The sequence below is a fragment of the Acanthopagrus latus genome, chromosome 19 (genome assembly GCF_904848185.1).
Source record: "Acanthopagrus latus isolate v.2019 chromosome 19, fAcaLat1.1, whole genome shotgun sequence".
In the NCBI taxonomy this organism is placed as follows: domain Eukaryota; kingdom Metazoa; phylum Chordata; class Actinopteri; order Spariformes; family Sparidae; genus Acanthopagrus; species Acanthopagrus latus.
In genome coordinates this window covers 11,681,238-11,701,499 of record NC_051057.1, presented here as the reverse complement: position 1 = coordinate 11,701,499, position 20,262 = coordinate 11,681,238, and the positions used below count along the sequence as shown (strand labels likewise).

Genomic DNA, 20,262 nt, shown 5'->3' with positions numbered 1-20,262 from the left:
GCCTTAACCTAAAAATGCAATATTATCTTATATATAAAAGGGAACAGTCTCTGATGTCATGAGACATGCCAAACTGCATCAACAAAGGGAAACAGTGGTCAAAAATGTAAATGTAATGTATGAGAGGATATGACCAACATATACTACTTCTAATGTGATAGATGTCCAAATAGAATTCCTCTGACCCACTTACATAGTGCCAAATTAATATTGATGAGCAACTGCCATGCTATGGAACTAGTCAAAAAATATGTATATTCTATCAATGAGAAATGTTGAACTGATTTGCTAAAGAAGTCCCTGCCTGTTCGCCTGTTTCATAATATCTGGTAACCACAGCCACACAACACAACCAAGCAGGACAATCACAGACAGACATATAAGGATATTTCACAAAACCAATTGTCTTTCCTCTGCATGTTGGCCTTTTTGCAAACCACGTTTAGGCTCACTCATGAGCTTTTGGGAAACAATAATGTCATCACTGCCATTCACTAGTCTGTTCCTTTTTTTGAGAATGCACCTGAACATCAATAGCGACTACCAGTTTGTTTATGTTTTCCAAACTTTACATACTGTGTTTTAAGTTAACAAATTAACTTAGATGTTTACAACAGAAAAAGCTCACTATGCATGCTGAGAATGCTTTTCTTTGGTGTTTGATGTATCCTTTACCTAGACTTTATTGCTGCCTATTGAATGTTTGGAGTTGTTTCTGCCTTCTCTCGTGTGAAGAGATATGTTCTAAAAATGATCAAATATAATAATGTACCTGCATGTGGACAAGGCAATAAATAAAGAGCAAGCATGCAGAGAAGTAAACTGCATCAAAAGGCCTAAATACCTTTTTTATTTTCCATAAACCCTACAATTGTCACTTTTTACACCATTAGCAACTCCATGGGAACTATTTCATACCAACATATAAATAGACATTTATGTACTGATGGAATACATGAAAGCTGCTGCTCACTTACTGCTCAACTCCATTTGTTTATACACAGTTCTCCTCAATCTCAAACAGGTAAATTCTTCCGTAAACAGGCTGGCTTTACTGTAATAACCACATTCTGATTATTAGCAGCAAGCTGAGTAAAGGATTATGAAAGGCTATATATTCATAATAAGATTGCAAGAGTGAAGAAACCTTAAGTACTCCAGATTATATGCCTTGGCCTGTTGACAGAGTGCCGTCTCTTTGAGTTCAAAAACAATGCGTGCAAAACATCGGTAAAGGGTTTAATATCTGGGATTTGGTGCTAGAAACATCTGTACATCCTCAACTATCCGACTTTGCTCTCCCTCCAACATATGAGTGTTGGCCCAGCGCAAATATTCAGCAAAGGAAGAGAAAGAGAGCAGAGCACAGAGATAAGCTGTCTTGCATGGGAAGATCTCTTATGACACAAGGCCCTAGGAGCTTATCCTACATGTGCACAACAGGAAGCCAAAGAAGAGTTCACTGCTCAGACACACACACACACACACACACACACTTTTAGTGCTTACATCAAAACCATGCATATATCATGCGAGATGTAACTGTATGAAAGCTTACTAAAGCAAATATAAGTAATGATTTCAGCACAGTCACTCATTTACAATGACAGTACCGACCAACGTCTGGACAGCTGTCATCTCCTATTTATCAATCAAATGCAAAAACACAAAGGCACACAGCTGACAGCAAGTGGGGCTTAATGTGGCACATCAAAGGGTCAGGAAAGACACAACTGTGGGGGATCATAAGGACATTAGATGGTCTGACTCACCGAATGGTTGACTCCCCACATAACCACGCTGAGCAGAGGGTCGCTTGCGCGGAAGAGCTTCACTTTCTGGGCAACGAAGTGCTTTTTCTTGGTCTTCGTTTTGCTCGCAATAGATGCAGCGATGCTGGCCGCCGAAGCCATTTTAAAGCAAACTGGCTGGTTATTGCAGTCTGTGTGATTATCTTGAAAGAGTGTCTTCCCCTTGAGGTTGGCACAGCGGCCACCAGCTCACGACTCAGTATTACCAATACTATTCATTTAGCCAGCTTGCAAATCAAAGTGCCCCAATTCTTTTCTTCATCCGACGTCCCACACAGCTTGCCTGACGCTATGGCCCTAACTCGACAAGAACTAATGTGAGAAAATAAGATATGTTAAAGCTAATACTGCTGCTTTCCTTCGCCTAACAGTCCGCTGCTGCCCTCAGCCCGCATCATAAGTCACCGCTCTTCCTTCCTTGACTGGTCTGGAGCTCTCCGCACCCCTGCGATGTGGGCTCTCACTGAGCTGGCGTTAGCATAGCCGATTAGCTTGCTAGCTAGCAAGCGCCAACGATAAATTTTGTAAAATTAATAAACGTATAAAACAAAAAGCGTGTGAAGCCCAGTGACAACCGACACACAAATTTCGTGCAGCCTTACAACCAATTACTAAAATGACACATTAGTGATGATGAATGGCTAACTGAACGCTCCTGGCCATCAGCTAACCTTACTCCCTCCGACCTTCGCTAGCGAGCCAGCTACGTAACGTCAGCCAACTGACGGCACAAAGCAGAACCGGACTCCGTTCAGCTGCTAGCTACCATTAGCCTGCAAGCTAACTATTAACATTAGCAGCTCTTAACTAGCAAAGCGGCTCAGCCCTCGTACGCTTCCGTTGTCAGTCCGTCGAGACGACAGGGGTACCGTGTCATAGTCCTGCCCCGCTTGAACTGAAACGCCGAGGAGCAACTATCTAGACGTCAAAACGAGCGGCCAGTCAACTCCGTCTGCAGCGTAGAGGCTCATGTGTGCTGCTGTCAACTGACAGCTCGACGGAGGAGGGGAGGTGACAGCCTGCGCTTTGCAGTGCCTGCTGCGCTGATTCGCTGCAACCCCCTCCCTCCGCCGGGTTAATGCTACTTTTTCTGTGGCGTTTAGCAGCACACAGGAGTGTTTTTTTTTCATATCAGTCTAATTTTGCCTTTAGATTTCAATAGCACGTTGACAGCTGAAATAAATCAAAAACCCATTTGAGCGTGAATACGCAGCATTCGCTGTACATTTTCAGGTGGGCCGGTTGTATGAATGTGAGCGTGCGAGCGTGCGTGCGTGGGCGCGCGCATTTGCAGCTCGTGTAATAATAATGCATTAGCAGTAAAAACCTGTACATCATCCCAGCCATCCCCCATCCTTGATTTGCTTTAGTTTAGATTAATCGGAGGCTCATTTCAGGCTGCAGAGCGATAATGTCCCACACCACCAGCGGTAATGTCTTTAGAGGTCATTTGGCTTTCTGGTGCATACTGTGCTGTTTCCACTGGCACATTGCTGTGTCAGTGCCTCTCTAAGAGCAGGAGGCATCAAGTGTGCTGATGCTGTATAGAAGCTCATTTGTTTTATGACTCACCCTTCACAGCAGCGCATAGGTCTGCCTTTGCCATGACCTACAGATGAAAGCCCCCCTCTCAACACATACACGCACACTCTCTCTCACACAATGGCCCATATATTCCCCTGTCATTTTTCAATATAACATCCGTTCATTTCTTTATGAAGCCCACCTGTTCATGCAAATGTGAGCCATAAAGCTAACCGGTGAAGCCCTCGTTAGCCCAACGTGGCATCCGTTGCCTAGCAACGCGATGTCAACCTCGTTTTCCAAAACACCAAACTAGCTACTAGCCTGACTGTTTATGCCGGCGGTCGTGGTTATGACACATCTTTAACTTGCCATTTAGTTTGGAGAGAAATAGGTAAGGGATACTGAATATTTTAGATGCAGTACTGTGTGTCTGTTTCCTTTGAAGGCGTCAACACTGCAAGTGTAGCCGGCTAAACTGTCAGGTTAGCTTCGGGATTTGGCTAGCATGGCTAACTAAATTCATGACCACAAGACACAGAGTTGATTGCATTGAACAGCGGATGTGCCTTCTCCCCCTTCTAGGACACAGAATGGGGAAGAAAGTGAGAAAAGAGAGTGAAACTTCATGCAAGGAAACGGTGAGAGATTCCTGCCATGAAAACCTTCTCATCTTTCACCCCTTTGATGAATGTAGCTTACGTGTTTGTGAAGCGTTTTATGTGTTTCATGTCGGCTGAAAACGCTGCCCTGAAAGCATACCCGGGCACGGACACAAGATATGATATAAAGATATTACACAGGTATAAAGCATTAACATATCTGTCCTCACGTTGCCAGTTTGAACCACTACCTGTTGAGGGAAAAAACCCAGCAACAGTCGTGCTGCTGCTGAGCTCCCCAGAGGAGGACATACTAGTGAAAGCCTGTGAGGCAATCCACACATTTGCAGAGAAAGGTACAGTAGGGTTTCGCGCTGCTGGCACATTTTGTTTGTTTGTTTATGCTGAGCAACTATGCAGCTGAAAAGCGCAAAAATATATTTGTGGTTGACTACTGTCCTGTCTAATCTCCTGACCTTTACGGGGAAACCATCTGTTAACATTCTACCCTCATAAAACACGCGTATGCTTTTGTACATTAGGAGCAGCTGACATGTTTGAAATGTTATTTAAAATAGAATCAAAATCCATTGAATAATAAAAAAAAAGTCTATGTCTACTCTTTTTTAATGTTTAATCACACTGCAGTGTTTGTCCTCACGACTTCACAGATACACAATAAACGCCCACACGCACTCAGGTCTGTTGGGTACCATACTTAATTTCCCTGTTCACTGTCTCCCCCTGTTGTTAGGAGATGAGAACAAGGTTTCTCTGCTTGGACTTGGGGCATTGGAGCCTCTCTGTCAGCTCATCAGTCACAGCAACAAGTTGGTCAGACGCACCGCCCTCATGGCCTTGGGCATCATGGCCACCAACAGTGAGTCAGTCGGCTTCTCAGTCGTTTGGTGGCGTACAATGCAACCAGGTGACTGGAGTTTTGTTGACCTCCAGACTGAATGGTGGGTTGTGGTTAACGTTGTCTCGTGTTTCCATTGAAAGGCGATGTAAAGAGTGCTCTGAAAAAAATTGATGTCATTCCATCAATCATCGACAAGCTGTCACTTGAGGGTGAGTCATTTTGATCATAGGATGAATAGACCCAGAAGTATATATTTACTGTGTATATGCGGCAACAAAACTAACAAACAACAAAATTTCCTCTCTCCTCTTCAAGAAGATGTAGTTGTCCATGAATATGCAACACTGTGCCTGGCCTCTCTGTCAGTGGATTTTGTCTGTAAGGTCCAGATCTTTGACAGCAAGGGCCTGCCGACTCTAATCCAGCTCCTATCCAGTCCAGACCCTGATGTTAAGAAGAACTCTCTAGAGACCATATTCAACATGGTTCAGGTGAGTCAAAGTTATCTGCCTTGAGGAGGTTTCGAGGCTGTGTAGTTATAAAACTATCAACTGTATGGATCTCACAAGTCATAGTCTTGTGATGGGTGAAATTCAGAAAATTGTTCTTGCCTGTTTTCTCCTCTGTTATGCTGTATGTATAAAGGACTTCCAAAGTCGTCAGGCAGTACATGAACTGGGCGGGATCCCTCAACTTCTGGAACTGTTGAAGTCAGACTTCCCTGTCATTCAGCATTTGGCTTTAAAGACGCTGCAGAATGTCACCACTGATAAAGACACACGCAATACCTTCAGGGAAGAGCAAGGATTTGAGAGGCTCATGGATATCCTCAGTAACACGGTAGGAGTGTGTTCCAGAGAGAAGACATGCTTTTGTTGTAACATATTATGCATGCTTCATGTTGCCCTGTAGTTTTAATGAAATGCAATGAAGAATTTGAAATAACTGCTTATGTGTGCATCATTAAGTAAAAAAAGGTTTCTTTCGAATCTGCACTTGTTCTCACCTCCTGTTACCTTCTCGAGCCATATTCGAGGTCTGTGTCCTCTACACCCTCTTACGTGCATCATTTTTACAGGACTTCAGTGACCTCCATATTGAAGCCTTACAGGTAGTTGCTAACTGTCTGAATGACAGTGAGAGTTTCCAACTAATCCACCAGGATGGAGGGCTGACAAGGCTGATGGAGTTTATTATCACCCCTGACATCACTGAAATCCAGTCCTGTGCTGTTAAATGCATCGCCAGGGTTGCTCAGAGCGGTAAGCACAAAAGGAAACAAAAATTAGATCATTTTCTCTTTTTCTACTTTAAGTTTGGAAATCGTAAGGGTACTGACTTAACTTTCCAACTGTGAGTGTAGCTGAGAATCGCAAGCTGCTCCACAAGCAGAACGTGGAGAAGGTTCTGGTGGAGCTTCTGTCCGTGTCGGATGTCAGTGTGAAAACAGCAAGCTGCCAGGCTGTGTCCAAAATGAGCTTTCATCTAGCCTGCAAAGACCGCTTCAGAGACCTGGGTACATGAACATGAACAACAAAAAGCCAACATAATATCAATACTCACAAAGATGAAGTGTGAATGTGTTGGTTTTCTATGTGTTTCAGGTGGTATCCCTGCAGTTGTACAGCTGCTGAACAATGAGAGCTTGGTGCTGAGAGAGGCAGCAACGCATGCCCTTTCCAACCTCACACATGGAAACAAGCTCAACGCATTGTGAGTGACGGACAACCTGAGGACATTTCTTTTTGCTGTTCTTGGAATAAGTTTGGAATTTTGTGTTCCATTAGATATTTGAATGTCATAGCTACATTATGTTACTGCAAAACACCTGAAACTTTAGAGATTTCAAGGTATTTTGAGTGTGTATTCCACAAAGTATTATTGATATATATACTGTATTGCCAAATGTGTACAAAACACTTTCTAAGACCCAAATTTTAAAGTTGAGCAGTAAGCCCTCATCTCCACTTTTTCACAAATGATTTTATGCATCATCTGTCTTCTCATGGTTCTCCCTTACTGAATAACTCTTTGCTGCTCTTCCCTCTCCTTCACCATTTTATCTCCCACTTTTTTTACACCCCTGACAAATCTTCCCCATATCCACTATCTCTCTCTGTCTTGCTTCATGTTTCAGTACTACTGTCTCCAGCAGTTATTGAGACTCCCCTCACATGCAAAATACCTTCACTCTACTGACTCTGAATGTTTTCCCCTATTTGCTACTAATTCATGCAATCACATATGTCACGCAAGCACTACAGAAATACTATGTTGTATGCTATGTTTTAAGACTACATTTATTGTCAGCTCCGTAGATTTGAAGCTGATATTCCATCATTTCTGTGGTATCTTCCAGTGCAGTGTACGAGGCAGGCGGCCATGAGATCCTTGTCCAGCAGCTCTGTGGAAACTGTGCTGGGACGGTGGCCAATTCTGCCGCTACACTTGGCAACATGGCAGGACAGGGGGTCATCCGCTGCAGCATCTTGTCGCATGGAGCCATGCAGGCCCTGGTGGAGCCCTTGAAATCCACAAATGTGCAGGTCCTGATCAACACCACACAGTGCCTAGCAATGCTGGCCTGTGACACAGAAGCGAGGGCAGAGGTTGGTGTTTTTTGTCTGTCTAACTGTTCAAAAGGCTGATTATTCTGAAATATGGAGAGGCATTTTTGTATAAAGCAAATATGATTTAGTCTTACTGATACTGTTTTTGTATTTTTTGATGGAAAACACAATCTATAGAAATCTACCTCAAATTCACTCCCTGTTCTACATAGCTCCAAACTGCTGGAGGCCTTCAACCACTGGTCAATTTGCTACGCTCTTATCACAAGGAGGTGCTGCATAATGCATGCTTGGCTATCAATGTCTGTGCCAGTGATGGGCCCACCGCCGTGGAGATGTGCAAATTTGGGTAAGACACTATGATAACAGATGACAGTGACATCAGGGCATGACTGATGAATCATGAAATGTAGATTTGGTGGATCATTATTTAAATGTGTAAAGTAATTCACAGTAAAGTCAGAGTAGTATCTTAAATAGCCAGTAGATGGCAGTGTAGGACAGTAATATTTCTGGCTACATAATAATGTATAGGTCATTTTGTTCATGTGTATGTGTTAGTGTGTGCATTTTTATGTTTATTATCAATAACTGAATATCTATAGATGTGCTTATATTTCTGTTCTGTGTGTGTGTGTCTCAGAGCCGTGGAACTGCTTCAGGAAATCAACCAATCAGTGAAACGTAGGAGTAGTGTCAGCAAGCTGGCCATGACCAGCCTGCTTAACTCCAATTTGTCTGTTAAATACAGCCTGACAGGCCATTTGTCCTCCACTGACATTATTAGTGATGGCTTCTATGATGCTGGAAAGGTGAGTGTATGTGTGTTCACTAATGCAGTTAATGTGAGGTAGATGTCTCCTGAGGAAAGTAAGCAAAAATGAAAAGCCCACAGATGTGCTCATAATCTCATGTTCATTATTCTAACAACTGTTTACTGTGTAGCTGTAGACACACTGTTATAAGTTGTATTTGAACATTTTAACTTCAGCATAACAAATAATTTTTCTTTTAGGCTTGTGGGGGTCAGAGGATTCTGTCTTTAGAGGAACTGTCTGAGCAGCCTGTCAACCAGCAACGGCCCATTATATTTGTTAACACAGCAGCTGAGTATGCTTTCCTGAATTCTTTTAGAATATCCATGAAATAGGAGTAAACCAGTGTCGGGTAATCTACTTTGAAGCCACCAATGACTTCAAGTGGAAATAGTTGAATTGTATCAAAGCTGCCCAAGGGAGCGCTCTAGTTTGGTTAAAGAGTTAACAGTTAAGAATTATCCACCTGTCGAACCCCAAACAATGTATACATTTTTTCTGTTTGAATAGGTGTAAGAATATTTCCTTTTATCACATGTTTTCATGGCACTTTTGAGTGTATTTTGTTTATATATAAGAATTAAAAGCTAAGAGAACTTGTCGTGTATAGCAAAATTACCTCTTGCACACATCTGCATGATTTGATAACATGTAATTCACTGCCTAACGTTAACTTCACTTTTTATTTTATTAGTGTATCATTTTCCAATCTAGCAAACTCCTCACAATGACAGCCAAACAATGACAGCAGCCTGGGCCTTTCACACTACAAGCAGAGTGGGACATTAACAAGAACAGCCACACAGATAGTGATGAAGCACTGGCTGGGACAAGTTCCCTACACTACCAGCCACACTATGTAGTTTGTCAGTACAATTTATTGTAGCTGTTAGATTACTATCACACTCCCCTTGTGTGCTCCAATCCAATGCTCCACTTTTTTTCCTTTCTCTTTTTTCCCCCTCTCCCTGTTGCCTTCAGTGTGCCCCGTTAGCAAGGCCTCACCGGGTAAACGATCCTATTTTTTACGATGGACACACACTCAGGGTAAAAGGGCCTTTGTGTTCAGACAAATGGACTTAGACTCACAACCATGAAAGTGCACAAGTGCACACGTTTGAATATTCAGCTGAGGATGCTTCCACGAGATACACACACATATTAGCACACACAAAAAATTCCATATGTAGTAAAGGCTGTAGATGCACACACACCAATGCTTCCACAAGCTTTCAGCATTCTGATGAATTAACGTTGCCAAAGAGAGCAGTACCCCCTCAGGGTACCTCAAGTCCACCCCATTGTCCCCCGTTCAGCATGCAAACACACACACACACAACATCTCAGGCATTCTTAAACAGTGTGTTATGTAATCCATCCACTGCTTAGTATGACCCAAGTTGAACTGAAGTTGAACTAAATCAAAATACATTGCACCAGACATGTTCTACCTCGATCTTCAGGGGAAATACTGTTGCATTGTGGCCAAAAGTTAAATTTAAGATGCAGAAAATGCTATGGTGTTTGGGAAAAATCAGAAGAACCAAAATATAGTATATGCATAATACATAAGAGTAAATTACAAAAAAAAAGAGAGTTGAATGATAAAATAACGCTGCTGTTACATAAACCATTTTATTCTTGTCCTGTGGCAGAGAGATAGTGGATGCGCCAGATGAGAGCCAGAGCAACGAATTGGAAACAGACACCAGCAGTAAGAGAGACCGCAGAACATCAAGGTGAGAGTGGCTGTGTATGTGCGGGAAGGGGATACATTCAGTATGGTAAATTGACTTGCATTTCTATAGCACTTTTCCAGTCTACAGACCACTTGAAGTGCTTTACAACACTTGTCACATTCACCCACTCATATTCACATGCATACACTGATGGCAAGAGCTGCCACGCAAGGTGCCAACTGCTCATCAGGAGCAGTTTGGTGTTCAGTATCTTGCTCGGGGATACTTCGACATGCAGTTGGGGGAGCTGGAGATTTGATTCCGATTACTAGACGATTACTAGATGACCTGGTTCAACTCCTGAGCTGCAGTTGCCTGCACAGTATCATCATATCTAACGCTGCGTTGCTTATTTTTAGTGTTTTCTTCCAAAGATGTGCATAATTTAGTAACATATTTTTGACATAAAAAGATGCTGTTACAGTTGTTTCATTTTAGTATAATTTTAAGCATAGTCCGGAAAAATCACCACTGATATTCCTCCCTATCTTTCCGACACTGACTCAGATTTTGTTTTAAGAACTCCCCTTCTGGACAGGAAGAAGAAGCAGAAAGATGAGACCCAGCCTGAGTCTCCAACGGAGAAACTGTGGAAGATGATGGATGACGTCTCATTACAGCTTCTGGTGAAAGAGGTCAAAGAATCCATCCTCCCACTGAGTGAGGAACGGGAGCAGTATGCTGCCTTGGCAAGGTGATGATTACTGCAGCCAGCACATTACTTCCAATCAGAAATGTTGCCAAAAATATAGAAGGAAATGAACATTACATTAGACCAATGGTAGTCATTGTTTTCAAATCTCCAGAATTGAACTCGTTAAATGTAACAATTGGCTTTTACATCTGACCCACACATGCAAAACAAACACTACAAATTTTGATAGCTCCTACATTATAATGGATGTTGTTTGTATGCATTTTGGTGCCAGGCTGGTGAATGAAGCCATGGGTGGAGCGGTGGAGATGGAAAAGTTGCACGAATTCCCATGGATGCTGCACCTCAGCGAGCTCAAGTTTCAGCTCCAGTCTAATGTTGTTCCCATTGGTTTGATCAGAAGGGGAATCTACCGCCATAGGGCACTTCTCTTCAAGGTACCGCTGACTTAACTACTGCACCGGATCATCATCTTCGTCACCATCTCTCAACTCAACTTTCATGTACACTTAAACCGTCTTCACTGAACCCATCTCTTGTTTCTAAGTAATCACTCCCCGACCTGTCTTGAATCTTTACCTTTTCAGTGTCTGGTTGATCACATTGGACTGAGCTGCACACTAGTCCGGGGTGAATACAACCGTGCTTGGAACGAGGTACTCCTCTTCACAGGGAATCCATCCAGCAATGGGAGCTCTTCACTGCCTTGTCGCTACATAGTGGACCTCATGCACCAGCCTGGAAGCCTGCTGAAAGCCAACACCCCTGCTGCTGTGCAATACCAGATTATATAGACAAACACTGTGGTGTCAGTGACATTTTACTGAGATACATTATAGATTATTGATCTATATTGTATGTGTATTTGCTGTATGGTAGTTCTTTAAAGCATACAGTATTAATCAAATGATCAGTTGAGTATTTCCGTGCATGCATGAGCCTTAAAGGGAAATACTTTGTCAGTGTCTGTCTTTGAATATGGCTCTAAGTCTGATTTAGCCTTTGGTTCGTACTGCAGAGGTTTTAACAGTGTTGCAGCATAAGTCCAAACAGTCAAACTAGAGTTGGTAGTTTTTAACTTATATATTTTTGTTTTCACTTTTTAAATTTCAGTTCAGTTTGTTTGTTTCAGTTTCATTTGTTTAGTTTCATTTCATTTGTTATCATTTTATTGTGGGTATTTACGATTCTAGGCGTTCAGAGTAGAAATAACTGACTGTCATGTAAACATCCCAGTAGTAAACATGCAGTAATGTCCACTTATACTTGTTGTGTTGATGGAAAAACGCTGTGAATGTGCCGTCTGCCACTCTGGTAGATAAAACATGATGAAGTGCCTTCCATGGTGCCCCTCCAGTAACCTTTGTGCGCTCAGATGCCCCTCTGTTTCATCATACTGCATGCTAGAATCAATCAGCACAAAATAAAGTTTCCAGTATGACTTCCTACTTCACATTTTGATTTGTAATGACTTGCCAGTACTTCAATTAGACATGTAGTTGTTTAAATGTTTTTTTTCTTTCTTCCTTTTATTGTAGGCTACCATAGCATCCCATATCAGTCCACCCCAAGTCAACTTCATTTTTCTAACCATAAAGCTACGATATATGATGCTCTTTGCACATTGTCCGGGCAGTAAAAAGCCAGTGAACCCACTCCACTTTGACCTACATGAGCAACATTGTGAATTTTGACCGGGTCACCCAGCACACAGCCTGCATCAGCCGGGGGGGAGGACCAGCGCGAACTCGCTTCAGCCCGAACAATCCCGCCGCACTGAGCGCGCTCGGCTTTCCTCTGATCATGTGCGCTTGACTTCAGAGCGCACTTGACTCCGCAGCTGCGAACATGTCCCGTCTCGTCGCCCGTCTCTGCGTGCGCGTTTCTCGGCAGGCGACAGCCAGATCCGCGGTGTTGCCGAGGAGGATCCCGGCGTCCATCCGTCCCGTATCCACATCCACAGGTTCGTTTGACTCCTTTTACTGTCACGTCGGTCTTTGTGTTTGTGCAGCCTGCAGGAGACCACAGGCACATGCGAAGTCATGCAGGTGCACCACGCTGCGCTTTTCCCGTGGATGTTAGGACTCAGGTATTCAAATGATCGAAAAGCAGTGGTGTAAAGTACATTTACTCGAGTTCTATGCTTCTGTACTTGAGTATTTCCACCTTCTTCATTTTGGAGGTAGGCCTAAATACTGAACTTTTTGAGTAAAACAAACAAACAAACAAACAAAAACATAAAAACATGATATGCTCGTATGGCAATAGTATATAACCCAGCTGTATACAAAGTAACTAGAAGTGACTTCACATTAACAAACTACAGTACTGAAGTGGTCATTCGTGAATCTTGGAATAATTAAATACTCTATAACAATATAACATATATAATAAGCTGGATCATGAGTACTTTTACTTTTAATATGTTTTGCTGACAATACTTTGGAATCATGACATTTATTTGTAACTTAATATTTCTACTTGAACACAAGATCTGAGTGGCCTACCTCCTTCACCACAGCACAGAGTGGAACAGAGTAAGAAAGAGGCAGCCACAGGTAATCTGTTGTGCAAAGAAGAATGTGGTTAGGTTGTTAAATAGTTCATTTTTAAGTTAATTGAGTTAGGACTCAATGATATTTAAGGACCCTCTCCTCTCCTCTCCTCTCCTCTCCTCTCCTCTCCTCTCCTCCTGTCTACCTCCAGCATACAGTCAATTGTGCTCCAAATCCTATGCCATGTTTTTAATTATTGATCAGCTTACACTTGATCGATCATGAGCACAGGACTGAATGCCCCTCTGGTATGTTCCATGTGCACATCAGAGCTCTACTGTGACTTCTGCTCTCTGCAGGCCTTCGCTCTCTCACCCGATATGATGAGACCACAGACTGGCAGAAGAAACTGACCCCAGAACAGTATGTAGTCACCAGAGAGAAAGGGACTGAGGAGGTGAGAAGTGCATGCGCATCAGCAAAAGTAATCTGTGTCAAAGCAGCATTATCTTAGTGTACCAGACTGACATACATATTATGTCATAACTATCTGTACAGCTCCTGCTGGACTTTGTCCATCACTGTACTGTTGACTCGTATCTGGTTCAACCTGCCCCACTGCAGAGAAGTTGCTCTCAGCTTTAAACAAAGTGTCATTTTTACATGTAATAATGAGAAGAGGGAAAAGTTACTGTAATGCAGTAACAAAATCATGACTTATAACATGGTGAAAACATCACTATCACTCCTGTGTTCATGCTTTAACACTCCGTGTGTGTGTGTTTTCAGCCCTTTAGTGGGATCTACCTTAACCATTCAGAAGTGGGGATGTACCACTGTGTCTGCTGTGATGCTCCACTTTTCAGGTAACAATACTTCCTTTAATAATACTTTTGTTCACTAACGTACTCTGTTTGGACTTGAAAAGCAAGAGGGACACTCAAATGCAGGATTCCTGGCCGGTAAACAAGCTTAACACAGGCCTGAGAGAGTTTTTTGTGTGTTAGATGCTCACTGAGGAAATGTTCCTTCCTCTCCTAATAGTTCAGAGGCTAAGTATGACTCTGGGACAGGCTGGCCAGCATTCAAAGAGGCTCATGGGACATGGGAGCGGGATGAAAGCCATGCCTCCATCATTCGTCGCCCTGACAACAGCCTGGGTAGCACGGGGACAGAGGTCCTTTGTAAAAATGTGAGTTGTGTTCTGAGCAATGACGCCAAAGTTAACGTTTGCTTTAATATAGTTGTCCTAGTTAATAAAGCTCAGTGCATCTGTGTCTTGTTAATACTATGCATTCAGAATGTCATACTTAAGTTTCTTGAAAAAAGAATCTCATTATTTCCGTTTTTTTCGGTCAGTTTATGACTTTTTGTACATGTTTGTGTGTTCGACACAGTGTGATGCCCACCTGGGGCATGTGTTCGAGGACGGACCGGACCCAACAGGTCAGCGGTTCTGTATCAACAGCGTGGCCCTCACTTTTAAAGCCAGAGGAAACGGCAAACCTGAGGAAAACTGATGAACTACACGGACTTGCAGAAATCACTGAAAACACAGTTTCACGTCAGGCCAGGCAGCATGAAGGTCCAGAGTCAGAGCGTTCAGTCCCTATTTTTTGACAAACACAGGTCTAGAAGTGAGCGACATTAAAGTGTTTGAATGTTTGAATCTAGGTAGGAGTGGAATATCAAACTGAAAGACACTGAACTGAGATCTTTGGACATGTGCCCTGGAGAGAAGTCTACAAATCTGATGATTTTACATGATTTAGACAAACCCTTCAGTCGCTTATTGCAAAACACACATCCCAACCAAGTATGATTGTTTTTTGTTTTTTTTAATCAATTTGAGAGGCAAATTTGATCTCAATGAATCTTAAGTGAATGGTGTTAGTCTCTAAGTGTAGGTTGGATGAATCACTTGTATTGGACATAGTGGCTAACCCCCATGATGTTACAGAAGTGCATAATGTTTGACTTGTAAAACTAGAAATGGCTGGCCTCTTAATGATCTATCCGCTAAGGCCTTTTTAATAAATTATTTCTTCTTTGTTTGATAACTTTTTCTTATATTTGGATTGCCTCTGCTTTTAAACAAGATCACAATTAATATCTTTATTTTTCTATCCAACATTGTGTTATGTAGAGCAACCAGTCATCTCTTTTCTTCTCAATGGCTGGCTCGTCATCACGTCTGAAAAAATGTCTCAATACACTGGGCCTGAATTAATAAGACCTCCCTTTATGTAAAGCTTGCAGAACACATTTGCATCTTGCTGCTTTGCAGATCAAATTACTTAATTGTCCGTGTTACAAACTTGACTCAGAATTTGTCAATAAATGCACATTTTATTTGCTCTCTGAATCTACAGTCGTGCTTTACTGACTGCAGAGTTTATGGAGTTTTTTTTAAGTCAGTATTTAATGAGAATTTATGGCTGCACCACTGCAGCATGTGTGGCAGCATGTCATGATTTCAGCTGCAGTATTGCCTCATTTCTGCCTATAAACCAAGTTAATATTTAACTTAAGAGGCCATCCTGTCTCATGTTGTTTGTCTCTTGCTTCCTATCTATTCATGCATTTCGCCTGTGTCTATGGTTGAGATGATAACAATTTGTGGCTGCCCCCTATAGTTCAGAGGCACACATCACAGTGCTGCAGCATGGACTCATCTCTTGCCAGTAAACCATGTTAATATTTAACTGAACGGGCCATCCTCTGCTTCTCATTGCTCCCTGTCTATTTGTGCATTTTTTCTGTGTCTGTGTGTTTGAGGTTGACAAGGCAGACTGGGACCAGTAGACTGCAGTCAGAGACAGAGGGGGACAGAAACTCCAATACGAAAGGCAGAGAAGAGTTTAGAAAATAAGACCACAGGAGCTTTAGTAATCCTACGGGAGAATAAAACTGATTCTGTAGTGTAGTACAGTCAGTGTTAGTGATGGCTGGAGTATGGCGATTCATGTTGGCAGCGGTGGCGTTGATGTGCGTGTGCCTGTGGGGTTCCACTGAGGCTGTGGGGGGGGCTGTAAGTCGACCGCGACCCCAAAGACGACCTCCAAAGAAGACCAAAGTCGACCCTATTGACGTGATCCCATCAGCGCAGAACATAGACATACAGCGGGTAAGAAACGAGAGGAAGAGGCATAGTTATAGATCAAATACAGCAGCGTATGGCTGCTTGTCGTGTCTGCATTTGAGGTTTCACAGTAATCATTTTGTAGTTTTTTATTTTCATCCCGTGTTTGATTGCTGCCTTTAAAACAAGTTACAGAACTAGACAGGCAGAGAGTCCAGACTTTATGTGGCTTGGAATAAAGTGACCATCTTCCCCACATATTAGTCAAGCCTTGTAACAATTAAGATTCCTGACAAATTAAGAAAAAACAATTAAGATTCCTGAAAAAGCCACACTGAAAAGATCTCGTTTTGGTCTCATATTGATTAATTTGACAGGTCAGTTTCCGGGCAGAGGATTGCAGCTGCAGCCTGAGAGCACAACACTGTGCCGTTATCTGACCTTTGCACACTGACAGGTCGATTTTGTTCCCCACTTGTTTGTCAGCATAGCCGAAAAAGTGCTAATATTGCCTTAAGAAGAACAGACTGGAAGTGGACTTTTTCTGTGTACACTTGCAATGTATCGACTAATCTCCTTATCTGACAGGAAATCCTAAACAGCCGGGATGTAAATGCTACTTCAGCAAACTTCTATCCAAGGTTACTGACATATTTTCCCTTAAACATAGAAACATTTGAATGCAAGTCTGCTTGGCCATCGATTGGATTGTGGGGGCTGGCAGTGTGGACGTGCTTGTGTAATTGTGTCAACATGGTGTTTTAGGCAATAAGGTTGTTTTTTTCCAGAGAAATATTATTTGATCAATAGAGCAGGACATCTGAAACAGATGTGCCCCTCAATATTCAATTTGGGTTCATTGTGTCCTGGTACAATCAGGAAGGAGAAAAAGGATTTATGGGATCTGGATCACATGATAACTTCCTGTTCTGAGAGTGAATCACAGATTATTTTTCCATTTGTAGGTAATAGGTCAGAGTCTTAGGAGCGTTTGTTGTTTTTCCTCTGTGCCTGATCCTGCTTGTATGTGTTACAGATGACAGGAATATGGTACCTGCTGAACACTGCCTCTAAATGCTCCTACCTGATAAATCATGGAACCAGGGTCGAGCCTACGGTCATGAACCTCACACGCTCCTCTGACTCTGACCAAATACTGTCTGTTAGCACTAAAACGCGACAGTAAGTACCACCGCCTCGCATGTGTGTGTGTGCAGCTCACTGTGATTCTTTGGTGGTTTGACGCGTCAGCAGAGGGGGCAAATACACTGCACTGACTTCGTGCTCCGAGCAACGTGTTTGATTTTATTTGTGCATCCTCAAAAACAGGAAGAACGAGGCAGAACAGTTAAATCCATCAGCTTTCCCTCGTCACTTTAAAAAAAAAAAAGCCTCTTGGTCACTCTGACCTGGCTTTTGAAAACACACAGGGATGCACAATTTAAAAAGAAAAAAAGGGGTGTGTTGTTTTTGTGGGACATTCCGTGATATATTTTTTATGATTTGAGGGTTATAAATCCTGGTAGCTGCTGGGAAGCAGTTTCTTGAGTTGCTTTCTCGTAAGATATCAGAAAGCTGAGGGCCAGAGGCACGTGGTTCGATTATAAAACATTAAACAGAATTCAGCTGTCAGCCCACCACAATTCCTTGAGCAAACTATGAACACACTCACAGGTGTTTTGAACAAGCCAAATCTCATATCTACTTTAGAGACAGAGAATCTAGCCCTTGAGTTTTCACACTTTTAGATAAACGGTTTGTAAATGCACAATCACAGCGTCTGTTTTTGCTGAATATTTGGTGCCTCACCTGCCACACACTCTTCCCTCCGCAGTAATCACATGTGTTGGGAGATACTGCAGGTCTACCATGTATCACCAACCCCAAGCCGGCTAACACTTAAAGGTCAGTGCCTCTCTTTAACTAACTTCTCATAGTTCAGTGCAGTATCTCTTTGTTTGAACTGCGCTCTCTTCTGTCTCCACCAGGAGCTCGCCCAGAACTGAACACTGAGATAGTGATCGGGGAGACGGACTACGACTCCTATGCCATCATGTACTACCACAAACTGGGCAAGATCACCATGAAACTCTATAGTAGGTTCCTGATCTTTTTTATTTGTTATCAAGTTGAGATTGAAACATGTATTTGTTGCATCATAATGTTGTTTTTTGTGCTCTGTGTGCAGGCAGGACTGTAGACGATCTCTCTGAGCCAATGTTGACCAAGTTTGAGCAGCTGGCAGCCAAACAAAATTTGGGGCTGGCATTCCTTTTTCCCTTCCCCACCTACAGTAGGTCCATATTTACCTGAAAAATAAAATCAAACTATGTTTGCAACTGCATAATAAAGAATCGAGCCTGAACAGATCTCCAGTGCTCAGCTCATTTGTAAAGGTAAGTGCATTTCTTAACTGCTTGTTATTTTTTCTTCCTTCTAGGCCACTGTGGTGCCGTGGACCAGGACCATGTGATCAGTAAGTCGTAAAAATAACAGCTCACCACAATCCTTTGACAGAAAGAAAAAGTCTGTTGATTATATATCTAACATGAATAAGAGACACAGGCCAATGTGTGTGAATTGCCACTTTCGAAGGAGAAGAAGGCTCTTCTGGAAAACAAATGAGTTTCAGTCAGTGTAGCGCGCAGGCTTAACATACAGTATATTGGGTATTTTCACAGACCATTGCACACTGCAGTATATTCTGTATCTCGTCCGTGCTCAGCAGTGCTCTAGACTTATTTCATACATTTCATCTGGCTCAGTGTAACAGCCAGAGCGTTCCCTGTTTCAGTGCGTTACACGTCGATCATCATTTCACCTACACAGCTGCAGTTCTGCTGCGTGCCCGTGGTTGAATGCACTCATCGATCTTTGCAGCATAATGAAATTTGTTATCTCTTGTGTTACTCATCACTACTATCATGTGTGCAGTTATATCCCATTACAACGTGGCGACACGTTTCTGCAGCAAGGCCAGTGAGCGATTACTGCACAGTTATTGTGATATGACATGTGGGGGATGTCGGCACCGGGTCTTAAAAAGCAGTCCTTGCATTGCACTCCTGTAACACTGTTGGAGCCATCATGGAGAGTCCGAAAACGAATGATCAAACTCGATACAGCAGAGTCAGATATACTGCCTTCATCTCCCTTTTCAAAACCTTGCGCCTACATTACCCAACATGCAACTAAGCCACTGAGTGACATCACTGAAGACAGTTTCAGATCAGATCCCCTCTTCATACGGAGCCACAAAAGGTCTTATACTACTTTTTTTTTTCCGCATACGCGGTAACACTCCCCAAGACCTGTAAACACACTTGTATGATGTGTCCAATTGGTGGAGTTACCCTTTAAGTCACAGTTCCCCTTTAGATAAGCTTGCAGTTTTAATGTTTAAACACGTTTCACTCAAATATATAAGTAGTGCCTTCTATGTCAGCTTATAAGAAAATGATTCTTGGTGAGGAATCCAATAAAAAATGTCAGCAAACATTTGTTTTCAAAAAGCACAGGAAACACGGATTTGTTGAAGCGAGGGGAGGAGAGAGTGAGAGATTGGTGGAGAGCAGATCCCTGAGGAATCCAATGACCTGCTGCCGTGACCTTCCCCAACAGCTTTCACGTTTGCCCCTCAGGCTGCACGTGTCGAATTTGACTTGTGTAACGATCAGTTCTTCAAACTTTGTCAACAACAACTTACTCAACCTCCACCGTCCAATTAAAACGGGAGCGCCCGCTTCCATGTGTGTTATTTAACCTGTTGCCCTTTTCTACGCAGACTGTGTCCCTACATGCTGAGGAGGCAGAGCCGCGCTGAAGACAGACTCGGCCTCGCAGTGTTCGGCAATTCTCACCAAAATATCTGAATGTTGTGTCATAAGTCCGACATTTACATGTTGTAAAACTGTACACTTTAAATGTTATCAGTTGCAGATGAATAAAACAAAATGGAGCACTACCAAGTTATGTTATGTCTAATGTGTTCAGTTTAAAAAAGAAAAACAAATCCACAACGGGCCTTATCTGCCACCGGCTGATTCTGTGGTGAGTTTTATCATAATGTTAACTCCATCCTTTGTTTTGATCCTGAGATTTAACATT

General features: G+C 42.6%; 4 protein-coding genes across 9 annotated transcripts in view; 3 read left to right on the top strand and 1 right to left on the bottom strand.

Moving 5' to 3' along the window:
* The window catches only part of pip4k2aa (phosphatidylinositol-5-phosphate 4-kinase, type II, alpha a), a 31,944-nt gene extending 28,344 nt beyond the window's left edge, over nt 1–3,600 (bottom strand). The window contains exon 1 of one of the 4 annotated variants that reach the window (XM_037078402.1): nt 3,538–3,600. Coding sequence is in view for 2 of the 4 variants with exons in the window: in XM_037078400.1 (XP_036934295.1) it covers nt 1,773–1,913 (141 nt within the window). In the remaining 2 variants the exon portion in view is untranslated. The other 3 variants (XM_037078403.1, XM_037078400.1, XM_037078401.1) reach the window with 3 other exon arrangements.
* On the top strand, nt 3,589–12,026 carry armc3 (armadillo repeat containing 3). 3 transcript variants are annotated; one of them, XM_037078398.1, is made up of 18 exons: nt 3,589–3,729; nt 3,921–3,976; nt 4,176–4,293; nt 4,692–4,817; nt 4,940–5,008; nt 5,118–5,290; nt 5,445–5,639; nt 5,878–6,061; nt 6,163–6,315; nt 6,404–6,512; nt 7,159–7,408; nt 7,582–7,718; nt 8,013–8,181; nt 8,385–8,479; nt 9,840–9,923; nt 10,444–10,617; nt 10,853–11,015; nt 11,166–12,026. In XM_037078398.1, the coding sequence occupies exons 2-18, from the start codon at nt 3,929–3,931 to the stop codon at nt 11,370–11,372; spliced, it is 2,454 nt and encodes an 817-aa protein (XP_036934293.1). In that variant the 5' UTR covers nt 3,589–3,729; nt 3,921–3,928; the 3' UTR covers nt 11,373–12,026. The 3 variants fall into 3 exon arrangements, with proteins under 3 accessions (XP_036934293.1, XP_036934292.1, XP_036934294.1); XM_037078397.1 differs by having other exon boundaries at nt 5,115–5,290; XM_037078399.1 differs by having other exon boundaries at nt 3,591–3,729; nt 5,115–5,290; nt 10,462–10,617.
* A 132-nt stretch (nt 12,027–12,158) lies between these two features.
* Nucleotides 12,159–15,438, top strand: msrb2 (methionine sulfoxide reductase B2). Its single transcript, XM_037078405.1, has 5 exons — nt 12,159–12,541; nt 13,433–13,530; nt 13,863–13,939; nt 14,118–14,265; nt 14,471–15,438. Exons 1-5 carry the CDS (start codon nt 12,427–12,429, stop codon nt 14,591–14,593), a joined length of 561 nt encoding a protein of 186 aa, XP_036934300.1. The 5' UTR covers nt 12,159–12,426; the 3' UTR covers nt 14,594–15,438.
* Nucleotides 15,439–15,826: 388 nt separating this feature from the next.
* On the top strand, nt 15,827–20,123 carry c8g (complement component 8, gamma polypeptide). Its single transcript, XM_037078404.1, has 7 exons — nt 15,827–16,200; nt 17,192–17,337; nt 17,990–18,060; nt 18,144–18,251; nt 18,344–18,448; nt 18,596–18,631; nt 19,940–20,123. The coding sequence occupies exons 1-7, from the start codon at nt 16,018–16,020 to the stop codon at nt 19,957–19,959; spliced, it is 669 nt and encodes a 222-aa protein (XP_036934299.1). The 5' UTR covers nt 15,827–16,017; the 3' UTR covers nt 19,960–20,123.
* Nucleotides 20,124–20,262: the final 139 nt, after the last annotated feature.